This window comes from Puntigrus tetrazona, chromosome 17, assembly GCF_018831695.1.
Source record: "Puntigrus tetrazona isolate hp1 chromosome 17, ASM1883169v1, whole genome shotgun sequence".
Lineage (NCBI taxonomy): Eukaryota > Metazoa > Chordata > Actinopteri > Cypriniformes > Cyprinidae > Puntigrus > Puntigrus tetrazona.
In genome coordinates this window covers 12354730-12365923 of record NC_056715.1, presented here as the reverse complement: position 1 = coordinate 12365923, position 11194 = coordinate 12354730, and the positions used below count along the sequence as shown (strand labels likewise).

At 38.5% G+C, this 11194-nt stretch overlaps 2 protein-coding genes across 4 annotated transcripts; one reads left to right on the top strand and one right to left on the bottom strand.

The window, feature by feature from the left end:
• Positions 1–560: 560 nt before the first annotated feature.
• Positions 561–7607, top strand: znf839 (zinc finger protein 839). Its single transcript, XM_043262803.1, has 7 exons — positions 561–1649; positions 2917–3804; positions 3881–4063; positions 4852–4944; positions 5094–5240; positions 5318–5452; positions 6810–7607. The coding sequence occupies exons 1-7, from the start codon at positions 819–821 to the stop codon at positions 7473–7475; spliced, it is 2943 nt and encodes a 980-aa protein (XP_043118738.1). The 5' UTR covers positions 561–818; the 3' UTR covers positions 7476–7607.
• Positions 7608–8408: 801 nt separating this feature from the next.
• On the bottom strand, positions 8409–10701 carry LOC122361802 (cyclin-dependent kinase 2 interacting protein). Of its 3 annotated transcripts, none has more exons than XM_043262806.1 (5): positions 10629–10701; positions 10247–10504; positions 9790–9922; positions 9583–9694; positions 8409–8807 (listed from the first exon to the last, which is right to left on the bottom strand). In XM_043262806.1, exons 2-5 carry the CDS (start codon positions 10411–10413, stop codon positions 8605–8607), a joined length of 615 nt encoding a protein of 204 aa, XP_043118741.1. In that variant the 5' UTR covers positions 10414–10504; positions 10629–10701; the 3' UTR covers positions 8409–8604. The 3 variants fall into 3 exon arrangements, with proteins under 3 accessions (XP_043118741.1, XP_043118739.1, XP_043118740.1); XM_043262804.1 differs by having other exon boundaries at positions 9583–9712; positions 10629–10700; XM_043262805.1 differs by lacking the exon at positions 10629–10701 and having other exon boundaries at positions 9583–9712; positions 10247–10622.
• Positions 10702–11194: the final 493 nt, after the last annotated feature.

Sequence of the window (11194 nt, the reverse complement as noted above, 5' to 3'; positions counted from 1 at the left end):
AAAAAGGAGACCGTAAAATGTGGATTAAGGAATGTAAAACGATCCCTTTCTGCCCTCTGCTGGACATTTACCCGAATAGCCTGCTTAAAAAAACCCCACCAACACTACAGATATAAAAAAGAAAGAAAAAAATAGTAGATTGAGGTTTAGTTAAAAAAGAGTATTCTTTATTACAATATATGTTAAATTATTATTATAAATCTATCTATCTATCTATCTATCTATCTATCTATCTATCTATCTATCTATCTATCTATCTGTTTGCCTATAAGCACTGGTATTTAGAAACAGGCCTAGAATTAATCATATAATTGTATTTTTATTTATGAAATACACACCAGTGACAAGAATTAACCGTTAAACGCACACTTCTGACTAAAATGTGTCCTAAAAAATATCACAATAAACTTTTGGACGCCCAAACAAGATTTCTTTCCTTAAATTATTATGAATAGTTTCCAATGTGTATGCAGCAGGATATTATGAACGTTAACGAGGTAAAGGGGGCTTATGAAAAACAAATGAGGGAACGGCGCGCTAAAAGCGGAAGTGACGTATTTTGTTGTTACCCGTCCTGCGTGCTATCGTCATCGGTGGCATGGATTGGAAAACCAATTGCCTGGCTACCGTTACCTTCGCGAGCGTCTCTGGATTATAACTTTTCCCCCCACGTTTGAAATGTTTTGTACCGGGCTTTGAATCGACCTCGCAAATATTACTCGCATCTCGAGCATTAATCGTCTGCAAGCTAACGGCCGCTTCTCGCGCTCTTGAGAGAATTCCTACGTCAGCTAGCAAGTTTTGCTCCCGTAAACAAAATGGCGGACAATGAAGACGATAATAATTCAGCGTCCAAATCTGCTGCAGCGAAAATGGAAAACCTCGACGCGAGCGGATCTGTGCAGCGGCCCGGAGCGACGCAACCCGCGGGCGACGCGGGAAATAACCGAGAAGACGCGAGCGAGACGCCGTCCGCTGCAGAAGGGGGCGTTGATCGAGGCCTCGCCGAGTTAATACACAGCGAGTCGGCGGTGGATGTCAGAGTTGTGGACGGTAACGTTACCCAGGAGGTGATTGGGCAGATCGTGAGCGGTGAGGTAATAACCGACCCGAATATCATAACGTCTTATGTACAGGCCACTGCAGAGGCAGGTGTGACTGCCGAGTGCACCACAGTTAGCGGGGAGGTCTTAAACGCTCTCGCACCGACGACCACCATCATTTACGTGCAGCCCGACGGCAGCTTCGTGGAGAGCTCGGGGTTATCGGCCGAGGAGCAGCAGCAGTTAATCGAGCAGTTAGCCAAACAACAGTTGGTCCATGTGGCAGGTACCGAGACGGCTGCGAAACCCTCTACTTCGCCCATAGTGGACGTACAGCAGGTGATAGTGAGCAAAGCGCAGGTGATTGCCCAGGCCGAGCCGGTCGCGACCCACACGACGACCCCCAAAATACTACAGAGACCTGTCACGACGCAACCGACCTCCTACATCGCGCTGGAGTCCGGTAACGTTAACTTGCAGCTGGCGACGGCGATCCAGCCGCAGCCGGTCAGTATCGTGCAGAACGCGTCGCAGCAGCTGCAGAGCGTCGCCAAGCAGGTCGCGCTGCAGCAGTCGCAGAACGGAGCGCACACGACCGCACAGAAGGTAACACGGGGGCTCTCAAAGACTGTAGCACTTGCGTTAAGAGACTTTTTTTCATTTGTTTACAGTGCTCAGTGTGAATGAAGGGTTTCTCAGAAAAATCCGTGGAGTACTTTTTCCTCTTAATTTTTCTGTTTACTTCATGAGTGTGTATATATAATACACGTACTTCTCTCTCTTTCTGTACTTTTTTGCCTTATTACGTCTGTGTACTTGCTTCCATGCATACCCTTACTGTCTTTCTTCTGTGTACTTTCCTTTCCCATATATATTTCTATTTCTACCTTCTTCCTTTTTGTAATCATTTTCTGTGCACGTTTCCTTCTGAACTTTTTTAATCCACAACTATTTACTTCTGTACTTCCTCCATTCGTTTAATTTCTTCTGCTCATATTTTCTTCCTTAAGCTGGTACACTCATTCTTGCTTTCTGTAAAACACCATCTTCTGTAAAATACATCCTTCTGTAAATACTCAGCTTTTACCTCATATTAGTCTTTTTCCATTTTTTGTGCATTTCCTTCCTTCCTACCACTCATACTTTCTCCTGATCACTACTCCGTTTCCTACTTACCGCTTCTGCTCAAATTACCTTTCATTTGTACCTTTTCATTATTCCCACAATCATTTCCTTCTTTACTTCCTTTCAAATACGCTTCCTTTCTTCCACACAAAATCTATTTTCTTCCACAGGTATTCCTTTCTTTGATTTCTTGCTTCTTTTTTTCTTTCTTTTGTGAAGAAGTAGTACTTCTGTACAGTCTTATTTCTCAACATACTCCTTCTGTACTTTCTTCCTTATGTGCTACACTTTTTTTCTACATGTTTCCTTCCATATCTTTTTTTTTTCTCTAAACAGCCTTCCTTAAAAATTGTGCATTACATAAAGAAATTGTTCAAATTGTCAAGAACTTTGGATCATATAGCCTATTCATGTATAAATTCAATGCTGCATTTGTAGTAATTCTAGTAATTGTGATTATATAATCAATCAATCATTTTTATTTATATAGCGCTTTTAACAACACAGGTTGCATCAAAGCATATATAGGCAGAAATGGTCATAAACAAGTTCTGGAAAAGCAACCAGTACTTTTATTTTTACAGCAGTATTATGCCAAATGCATCCATTCGACTTTTCTTTAGGATCCTGCATGCAATTAGTCAAGTATTCTGCATATGCATTAACTGAATTTAGTCAGACTAAAGCAAATTCTGTACCCATTTATCTCCAGAGTTAATGCTGTTTTTTCACACTTTGAATTATTCAGGCAGCTGAGCCCATCCAAATTCAAATTCAGGCACCTCTGAAGCAAGACAATAAACTACGGCAGACAACTCCAATAACAATTTTACAGCCTCAGAATTTGTCAGCGAGTCAGCCGCTGGTGAAGGTTTCAACTGTAGGAACATTAAGCAGCCCGCAAATCATCCACATCACCCCTGTGCCTGGACAGCAGCAATATTTCTTACAAAACCCAAGCGATCCTCCTATTCAGCTTCTCCTTCAGAAACCAGCTCCTGTTGTTAGCACCATTTCTGTCCCCATTAGCAAAGTACACGTCCCTGCACCTGCCACGGTCAAGAGTCCACAGGTCAAGCCAGCAGTTCCTACCCCAAAGATCCTAGTGCCATCTCCGAAGGTTTTATCTCCTCCAGCCAAGGTAACAATTCCTTCCAAAGTCATTACTGTAGAAACAAAAACTGCAACTCCAGCCACTGGAAAGGACACACAGAAAGTTAAAAATCGCCAGAAGAAGCCTCTGAAAATCCAGACCCGCTCTGGTCGGGTGTCCAGACCACCTAAGCACAAGGTGAAAGACTACAAGTTCATTAAGAACGAGGACTTAGCTGAAAGCCACCAGTCAGATTCAGATGACTACTCTGAGATAAGTGTGGAGGACGAGGATGGAGAGGAGAGCAAGAAGAAGTCCTCAGATGTAACGCTCAACCTGCGTGACAAAGCCTTTAAATGTGATACTTGTGAGAAAGCGTACATCGGCGTCGCCGGTTTGAACAGACACTATAAGCTAAATCCCACACATGACAAGAACCCAACGCCACCTCAAGCAGAAGACCTCTCCACAACTAGAGACGAACAGCCTTCAGGAACGGAAGTCACGGATATTAGTCAAGTGAAAACACTCGGTACTCAAAAAGTAAGATGATTTGTTTTTGGTATTAGGTCCCAGATCAGTTTATAAAATATATATAAAATAATATAAAATATTTCAGATTCAAGAAATTGGGAAAGTAGAACCTAGGAGACCTGGGCGGCCCAGAGGACCAGGACGGCCTGGTCGTCCTAGAAGACCCGGGCGACCGCCTAAAAGAGGTCGACCAGGACGGCCACCCAAGTACCCCAGAGGAATGACTTTAGAGCAGCAAGCTCAAAGACAGAGGAATCGACTAAAAGAAGTAAGATCTGCTTTGCTATACAAATGTGTGCTGATTATGTGTATTATTCAGACATTCAGATCAGTTATGCATGCAATTTTTGTTTCTTATGTAGAGACTTCTTACTGTCACGTGTGGTTTATACTCTTACATATCTATTGCTTCTTTACATCATGTAACTACCAAGTACAATGCTGGGGTGGGTGACATAAGCATCATGTTATGACAGTGTTCTTAAAATATAGTTTGATGCAGTAGGATTGTTTACTTTTACAGTGCTTCTTTTTAGCATTTAAGTAATTTAATAGTATTTCTATAGTGTTCTTTGAATAAATGATAAGTGGGATTGTGAGTGGCTGTCAATATTTTTATTGTCATAAGTTGAAAAAATTGGTTCTGAAAGTTTGTGTGTATACACATATATATATGTGTGTGTGTGTGTGCGCGTGTGCGTGCATATATATACATACACATATACACACAGTTCGGACGGTTTTGAGTGAATTATTTTTACAGTCAGTTTTTATATAAATTGCAATGAGACAAATTGATTTTAAATAAATAATATTTTTAAAAAAGTACTGTTTTCTGCATAGCCATTTTAATGCTATCTCTAAATTAAAATGTATTTGGTGAAGGATCACTTCTTACTATGTTTAAGCTATTAAAGTTTAACTTTTATTCTACTGTCTTAATAAAATATATTGTACTGTTATGGTAAATATTCTCGTTACTGTTATAATACCAGAGCAGTTGATGAAATCGCTGATACTAACCTCAATTACTGGATTTCTTTCATCTCTCTTCAGTTTATTAAACAGTATGATGATGAAGATCTCATGGAGATCGTTCTTCCACGTCTGGCCAGAGTCATGACTGTATGGGAGTTTGTGTTGATGAAGGTATGTTTAGATATGCCGAACCATGGGATATATTTTTAAATTTATCGTTTTAGCTGTGTCCATTTCTCACTGTAAAAAGCTGTGGTTTTGTGATGTTATGTGTGTTGGAAGCATTTCACGTTCGTTTACGCTGTTCTTGTCCCCTGTAGGTGGAAAAGGGCTACCCATCAAAGCAACAATTTCCAAGCGTGTACCATGAATTTGAAGAACTACACAGCCAGGTGAAGAAAATGGCCCTGGAATATTTGCACACTTCACCAGCGTCCCGGCCAGCTATAGAGGTCAACAACATGGGAGTAAGTAATCTCAAGACATTTAGCCACTGCAGCATTGTGATCAAAGCTGAGTACCATAAAAAATTTTGTCATTCCAGGTTTTACAATCTCTGGGTATAACCGATCCCAATGCACTAAAACTCCTGACATCCTCTGAAGGACAACAAAGTCAGAAGACAAATCAGTCAGAGCCAAGAGCAAATCAGGCCACTAAGAGCCTACGGAGTATCGAGGTACGTTCTGAGTTAAAACCATTCCAGTGAAGACTCCTATATGCAGGTGTCGCACATTGTGGAGCTGCGGTTTTCCAAGTCCACAAGAACAGAAAAGAACGCATATTGAGAAACGACTATTGTTGGCATTAAAGTGTAAAATGAAAATACACTTATTTTTTTGCATTTGTGCACTCTGATGTAAATAAGCCAATGTAAATAAACTCACGGACAGCAGAATGGAACGAGTGAAGGGGATCCCGTTGTATCATGCAAAAGTGACGATTCTGGTCAACCAATCAGGTTCTGCAGCGGGTTTAGCTCCACCCATTTGGTACCCTTGTGCTAGCTAGGTAAAAAAAAGTGTTACGGAACAGTTGGCTATTTTGGTACCATTCACAGTGAAAGCCGTAGCGCTTAGTGGAAACGAGCCATATGACGTTCTTGTGAGAAACCCTCTTTGTAAAATATAAAGGCAGCTATACATTTTCATGTATAAAGACAAATTTTAATAAGTCTTAATAAAATAATTGAATAAACATTCAAAATATTGTATTTTGACTATATATTAATGTAATTTATTGAAATGTTATTTGAAGAGTATTTACTTTTGAGATAAGGTTACACTTACGTTTTAGAGTAATTAATGCAAGATAATCATTTACGTGAAAGAAAAATGTTATTTTTCTTACTGTAAAAATTAGGGCCTTTAACAGAATAAAATAATCTTGTATCTGTAATCTTGAATCTTATTATGATCAGCCTTTAGAAAACAGAATGAATCTGTATTAATATCAAATACATGATTAAAACATTAAGCATAATATCAAAAACATAAGAAGTGTTCATATAATAGTACAATTTACTCATCTGATGGCAAAGATGATTTTTCAATGTCGCATGATCTTTCTGAAATTATTGTAATATGCTGATTTTCTGCTCAAGAAACATTTTTCTTATCAATGATGAAAAAATTGCTTAATATTTTATGGAAACTTTGATATTTTTCTTCTAGATTCTTTGATTAATAAAGTTCAAAAGGATAGCATTTATTTGAAAATATACCAATGTACTTTTGTAACATTATTAACTCTTTAGCATCTTTAGTTACTTTTGATCTACTGAATATGTTCTTTTTGAATAAAAGTATTTTGTTCCTTTCTGTATTTGTGTATTTCAAGTTATCCTTGACGGTGTTATTTTTCTGTGGACCCTTGATTTTGTAGATACTTTTAGTAATTTTTGTCGTGATTTGCCTCTTTTGGGTTTTGGGATTTACCCCCACCCATATTATCTCCACTTCTCATTTTAAGTGAATTTACATCTGATTTTATGTGAACGAAATAGTTGTGTAACATTTTCTTCATGTTTTTCTTAGAATGCCAAAATGCTGCCTCCTGCAAAAAGATTCAAAATAGAAAACTGCAATGAAGAAACCAATGGCTATCAAGTTAATCAGAATGGCCTCCAGAAGGACGAGAGTATTGACGGCTCTATAATGCGTAAACCTCAGGTGGTGCTAACCAGACTGGAGAACTTGACTTCTGTAGATCTAACCACCGATGACACTACACAGAGCGCTGAAAACGCCATCCCAGAGAGGATAGAGGAAGAGCCCATGGAGACTGAAGTGCCTTCTACCGATTCTGATGCCACAAAAACGACAGAAGATCCAGAGATCTGCAAGGTTCTGAACAGCAGCGTCGTTGTCGATATCGTGGATCAGATGAAACAGCTGGAACAAGCTCTGAACACAGACTCTGAGATTAAGAACTCGGAAGAGCCCGCTCAACAAGACGTTCAAGATTGTCAGAGCGATGCTCTTGAAGATCCTGAGGCCAGTCAGATGGTACAGCAAGAATCTCCAGTTATTATCCAGACTGCAGAGGGGCTAGTGATGCAGAGCGCAGAGGAGTTAGCCGCCAAAGGCATTGTCATTGTCAACGGGCCTGATGGCACCATGATGCACATCGAGGCGCCTGAAGGAGTTCCTTTAGAGACTGTTCATGCCTTGCTGGGTATTGAAACCGAAAGAAAGACCTAATGGATTCACATCTTCACTTCCTGTTTTTGTCCATTATTCACACCATACATGCATTCTGTCTGTGTTATGGTGTTTTTTCAATGAACTTTTATTGCATTCTTTGTAAATTTGTATAAAAACAGTATTATTATATATTAGTGTTTTTTTCTGTTTATACAAAAAAAAAAAGTCAATGTTCATTTCCAATTTTAGAGAATGTTCACTTATGTTAGCATATCTTAACTATTGCTTTCAGAGTCCATGACTATGTAGCTGTGTGTTACACGTCTCACGAGGAAAATGATGACATGTCGGGAAATACTTGTGACAACACACTAAATCCAGCGCTTTTCATTCTGGAAACTGAATCTTTCACGACATGCACACATGAGAGAAAAAAGAAAATACCGTCTGCCAAAACTAAGTTATGGACTCCAGCGAGGTTTGTTAAAAGCTGTGGTTAAGATTTTTGTGATACTGTGTCCACTAAGTTGGCCATCCAGTGAAATCTGTACATAAACGTTCCTTTATGTTAGAAAACCAGGCTGTAGTTACAATACAGTTTCAATTGGTACCCCATGATACTTTATTTATTCAAACCGTTTTGGACATTTGTTTGTTGGAAAATTAACCCTGATAGTAGTCGACCCCTAGAGGTCGGTCCTAAAAACACGGTATTTTGAGACACGGGATGTTTTAGTTTTGATAACTGGCCACTCCAAGCAGTAAGAAAACCCTCTAGATTTGTAAAACAAACGGAGAAGACTTGAGGTGCTTATAACCTTAGACTGCAGCCTCAGATTGTTTCCATTGTTTCTGTTATTTAGTAGTTTGTCTAGTGCAAAAGTCATTTGAAAAGTTGTTGCACTATTTTATTACTTTTTATATAATATCTGGTTTACTGTGTTTTTGAAACATCTCAGCATTTTTAATACAAAGGGACATGTTCAAATATGACATTAAAACTTTTGTGAGTGAGTTTATGGAGTTAAGACTTTGTATGGTACAGACTGATTACAGGGAAGAAATGCAGTATAAGAATAGGATATTTTTGAGAAATAAATTTGAAGGTTAAACAGACTAAACCAAAGCTGTATACATGTCATGATATGCTTTTAATTTGTTTACAGAGTCCTGTGTATAGACTGGATCACAAAGGTCTGTGACCCGTTTCCAGAAGCAAACTCTCTAGTAGCAGTTTTCCACTGTCCTCAATGTAGGGTTGATACAGCCATGATGACAGGTAGACCATTGAAAGATCAGCATTAGCTGTGTGGGCCAATTCTTGTAGTATGGTCTTCTTCAGCGCCAACTCCTGTTTGTATGACTCGTAAAGCTTGGAAGATACTTCAACTGTCAAGAAGCACAGGTCAAATTATTTTCATTCTTCATCAGAACTGCATTGCAACACACCACTCGCTCACCAATGGATCTTCTGCGTCCAGCTGTTTAGACCTTCATTCTGATGGCTCCCATTCAGAGGATCCATTGGTGATCAACAAATCTTTTTTATCTTGGACAGATTAGTACGAGTAATTTCACTGCCATTTTCATTTTGTGTCATTGAGTGAACTGTACCTTTTAAGGAGTCAAACTGGCAGGGAAAACAAATTACTTCATGCTAAATTAGTATTCACATTTAGAAATAATGAATATGAATACATATGCATATACATGTATATATAATACAAATTTAAGCCAGTTTTCTGTATACTTTGGATATATACATAAACGAATTAACATTAATTAGAGCTGTCAGATAATTAATGACATTAAAAGTTTTTATTTACATAATATATGTGTGCATACGGTGTATATTTATTATGTATAAATACAAACACATGCATGGATAGATTTAAGGAAAATCTGATGTGTTTAAATATTAAATACATATATAAAATGTGAAAATATAAATGTAAATATTTTCCAAGTATCTGCTGTATGTGTGTGTATATATATATATATATATATATATATATATATATATATATATATATATATATATATATATATATACATAATAAATATAAACAGTACTTATACATATTGTAAAGGAAAATGTTTATTTTGAATGTGATTAATGGGTTGACAGCACTATTACCAGAAAACGATCTTTTCTTGCTCTTACCAAACTGTTGAGTGGACCATGTGTGAAAGAGTGGTGCTGCTCTTCCTTTCTCTCCGTACTGAAACGCTTCCAGTTCACAGATTCCACTCTCGGCATGGACCATCTTCTCCATCTTTGACAGTATGTTTGCCTTTGGTGAAATAATTCAGACTGCATAAAAATGTACTAACATTAAGTATTGCTGATGCTCGTTCTGCAAAAAGTCACCATTTTATCCACAACCTCCCGTAACTTCACACATTCTTCCTCCAGCTCTTGGTTGCTCCGTTTCAGATTGTCTGAAAAGTCTCCAGCTGCCAAACTGCTTCCTTCCATCACAACATCAGGCTCAGTATCTGATCTGGGAAAAGACAAGATGGAGAAAAGCAGCTTACAAAAGAGCAGGTAGACTGCACTTTATTTTACTGTACTTACAGTGTACTTACCTAAGAAAGCACCGGTGATACAAGGTAACTACATTGGGTAGGGGTAGGTTTCGGTTAGTACCTAGTTATTACCTAATTATGGCAATTACTAAAGTACTGCATAGTATGTACACGAGAAACAGGACTGTAAAACAAAGTGTTACCAGATTGCTTTCTCACAAATTATGAGTATGGCATTAGAATTGTAAGTCACCGACATAAATGATACTATTTATGTTTGAATGGGAGGTAAAACTTACTTTTTGCTTAATCCCAGATTAACGATTTTAGTCGCGGTCGTGGATCCCTCTTCATTTAATCGCTCCCATTTCAGGATGAGATTATGCCAATCTGCGGCGTTGTCCTTTAATTTTCTGGCACTTCCGGTCAAGTTGCCCTTCTTTCCTGGGGTCGTGGGCTCGGACATTGTGCATTTAATAGTGCTCGCTTTAATGTGAACGTGTACGGTGCAAGAACAACATTTAAAGTAAACTGTCGCGATCTTTTCATCCCGTCATCTAAATAAGAACAAATGACATGTTTGCAAATGAACAAATTTATCCTAAAAAGCTGTACAGCTGTACTTTATTCTATCCCTTTAAGTGTTTTAGTTCATCAAAATCATAAACAACACAAACTCACGTGCTCCTTCTTCTTCTACTCTCTCTCTCTCTCTCTCTCTCTCTCTCTCTCTCTCTCTCCTTCTGCTGTTTTATGCTGATGATTGCAAAGGTTTTTAGTGACACCTACTGGAGCAGGCATGTCATTATAGGTGTCTGAGGGGGCTTCTGGTATCTACTTTGGGATACTTTTTTCTACTTACTGGCGGGTTTTGCTTTGGTTTGTAAACCCAGACTTTGCAGCCATGAGAGTAAAAAGCTTCTTACACTGCTTCGTCTCTCAGGTCATTCACAGCCTTCCCCAGTCTTTTATTTCTCTCAAATCAAAATTTGTATGCGTTCTTAAATGCGCTGTATTACAACAGAACAACTTTTTACAAATTTTTATACCGCATTGCACAGTGAGTAATCATTTAAGTCCTGTTAAAATAGTAGCTTGAACTTTGTACCGATTATTTCTGTCATTTAGAGATGTTGTATTTCTAATAAATTCAGACCCAGTTTATGTAAAATAAACTTTATTCAAAGTTACATACAGCCGAGACATTAACACAAGCGAGCTGTGCAAAACCGGAATAATTCCTTATA

Coding starts and splice junctions, on each gene's coding strand:
- LOC122361802 (XM_043262804.1), bottom strand. CDS start 10,413: ATGTCCGAGCCCACGACCCCAGGAAAGAAGGGCAACTTGACCGGAAGT. Junction 9,923..10,246: donor AATCTGGGATTAAGCAAAAA/GTAAGTTTTACC, acceptor GTCTTTTCCCAG/ATCAGATACTGAGCCTGATG. Junction 9,713..9,789: donor GGGAGGTTGTGGATAAAATG/GTGACTTTTTGC, acceptor ATTTCACCAAAG/GCAAACATACTGTCAAAGAT.
- znf839 (XM_043262803.1), top strand. CDS start 819: ATGGCGGACAATGAAGACGATAATAATTCAGCGTCCAAATCTGCTGCA. Junction 1,650..2,916: donor CGCACACGACCGCACAGAAG/GTAACACGGGGG, acceptor TGAATTATTCAG/GCAGCTGAGCCCATCCAAAT. Junction 5,241..5,317: donor TAGAGGTCAACAACATGGGA/GTAAGTAATCTC, acceptor TTGTCATTCCAG/GTTTTACAATCTCTGGGTAT.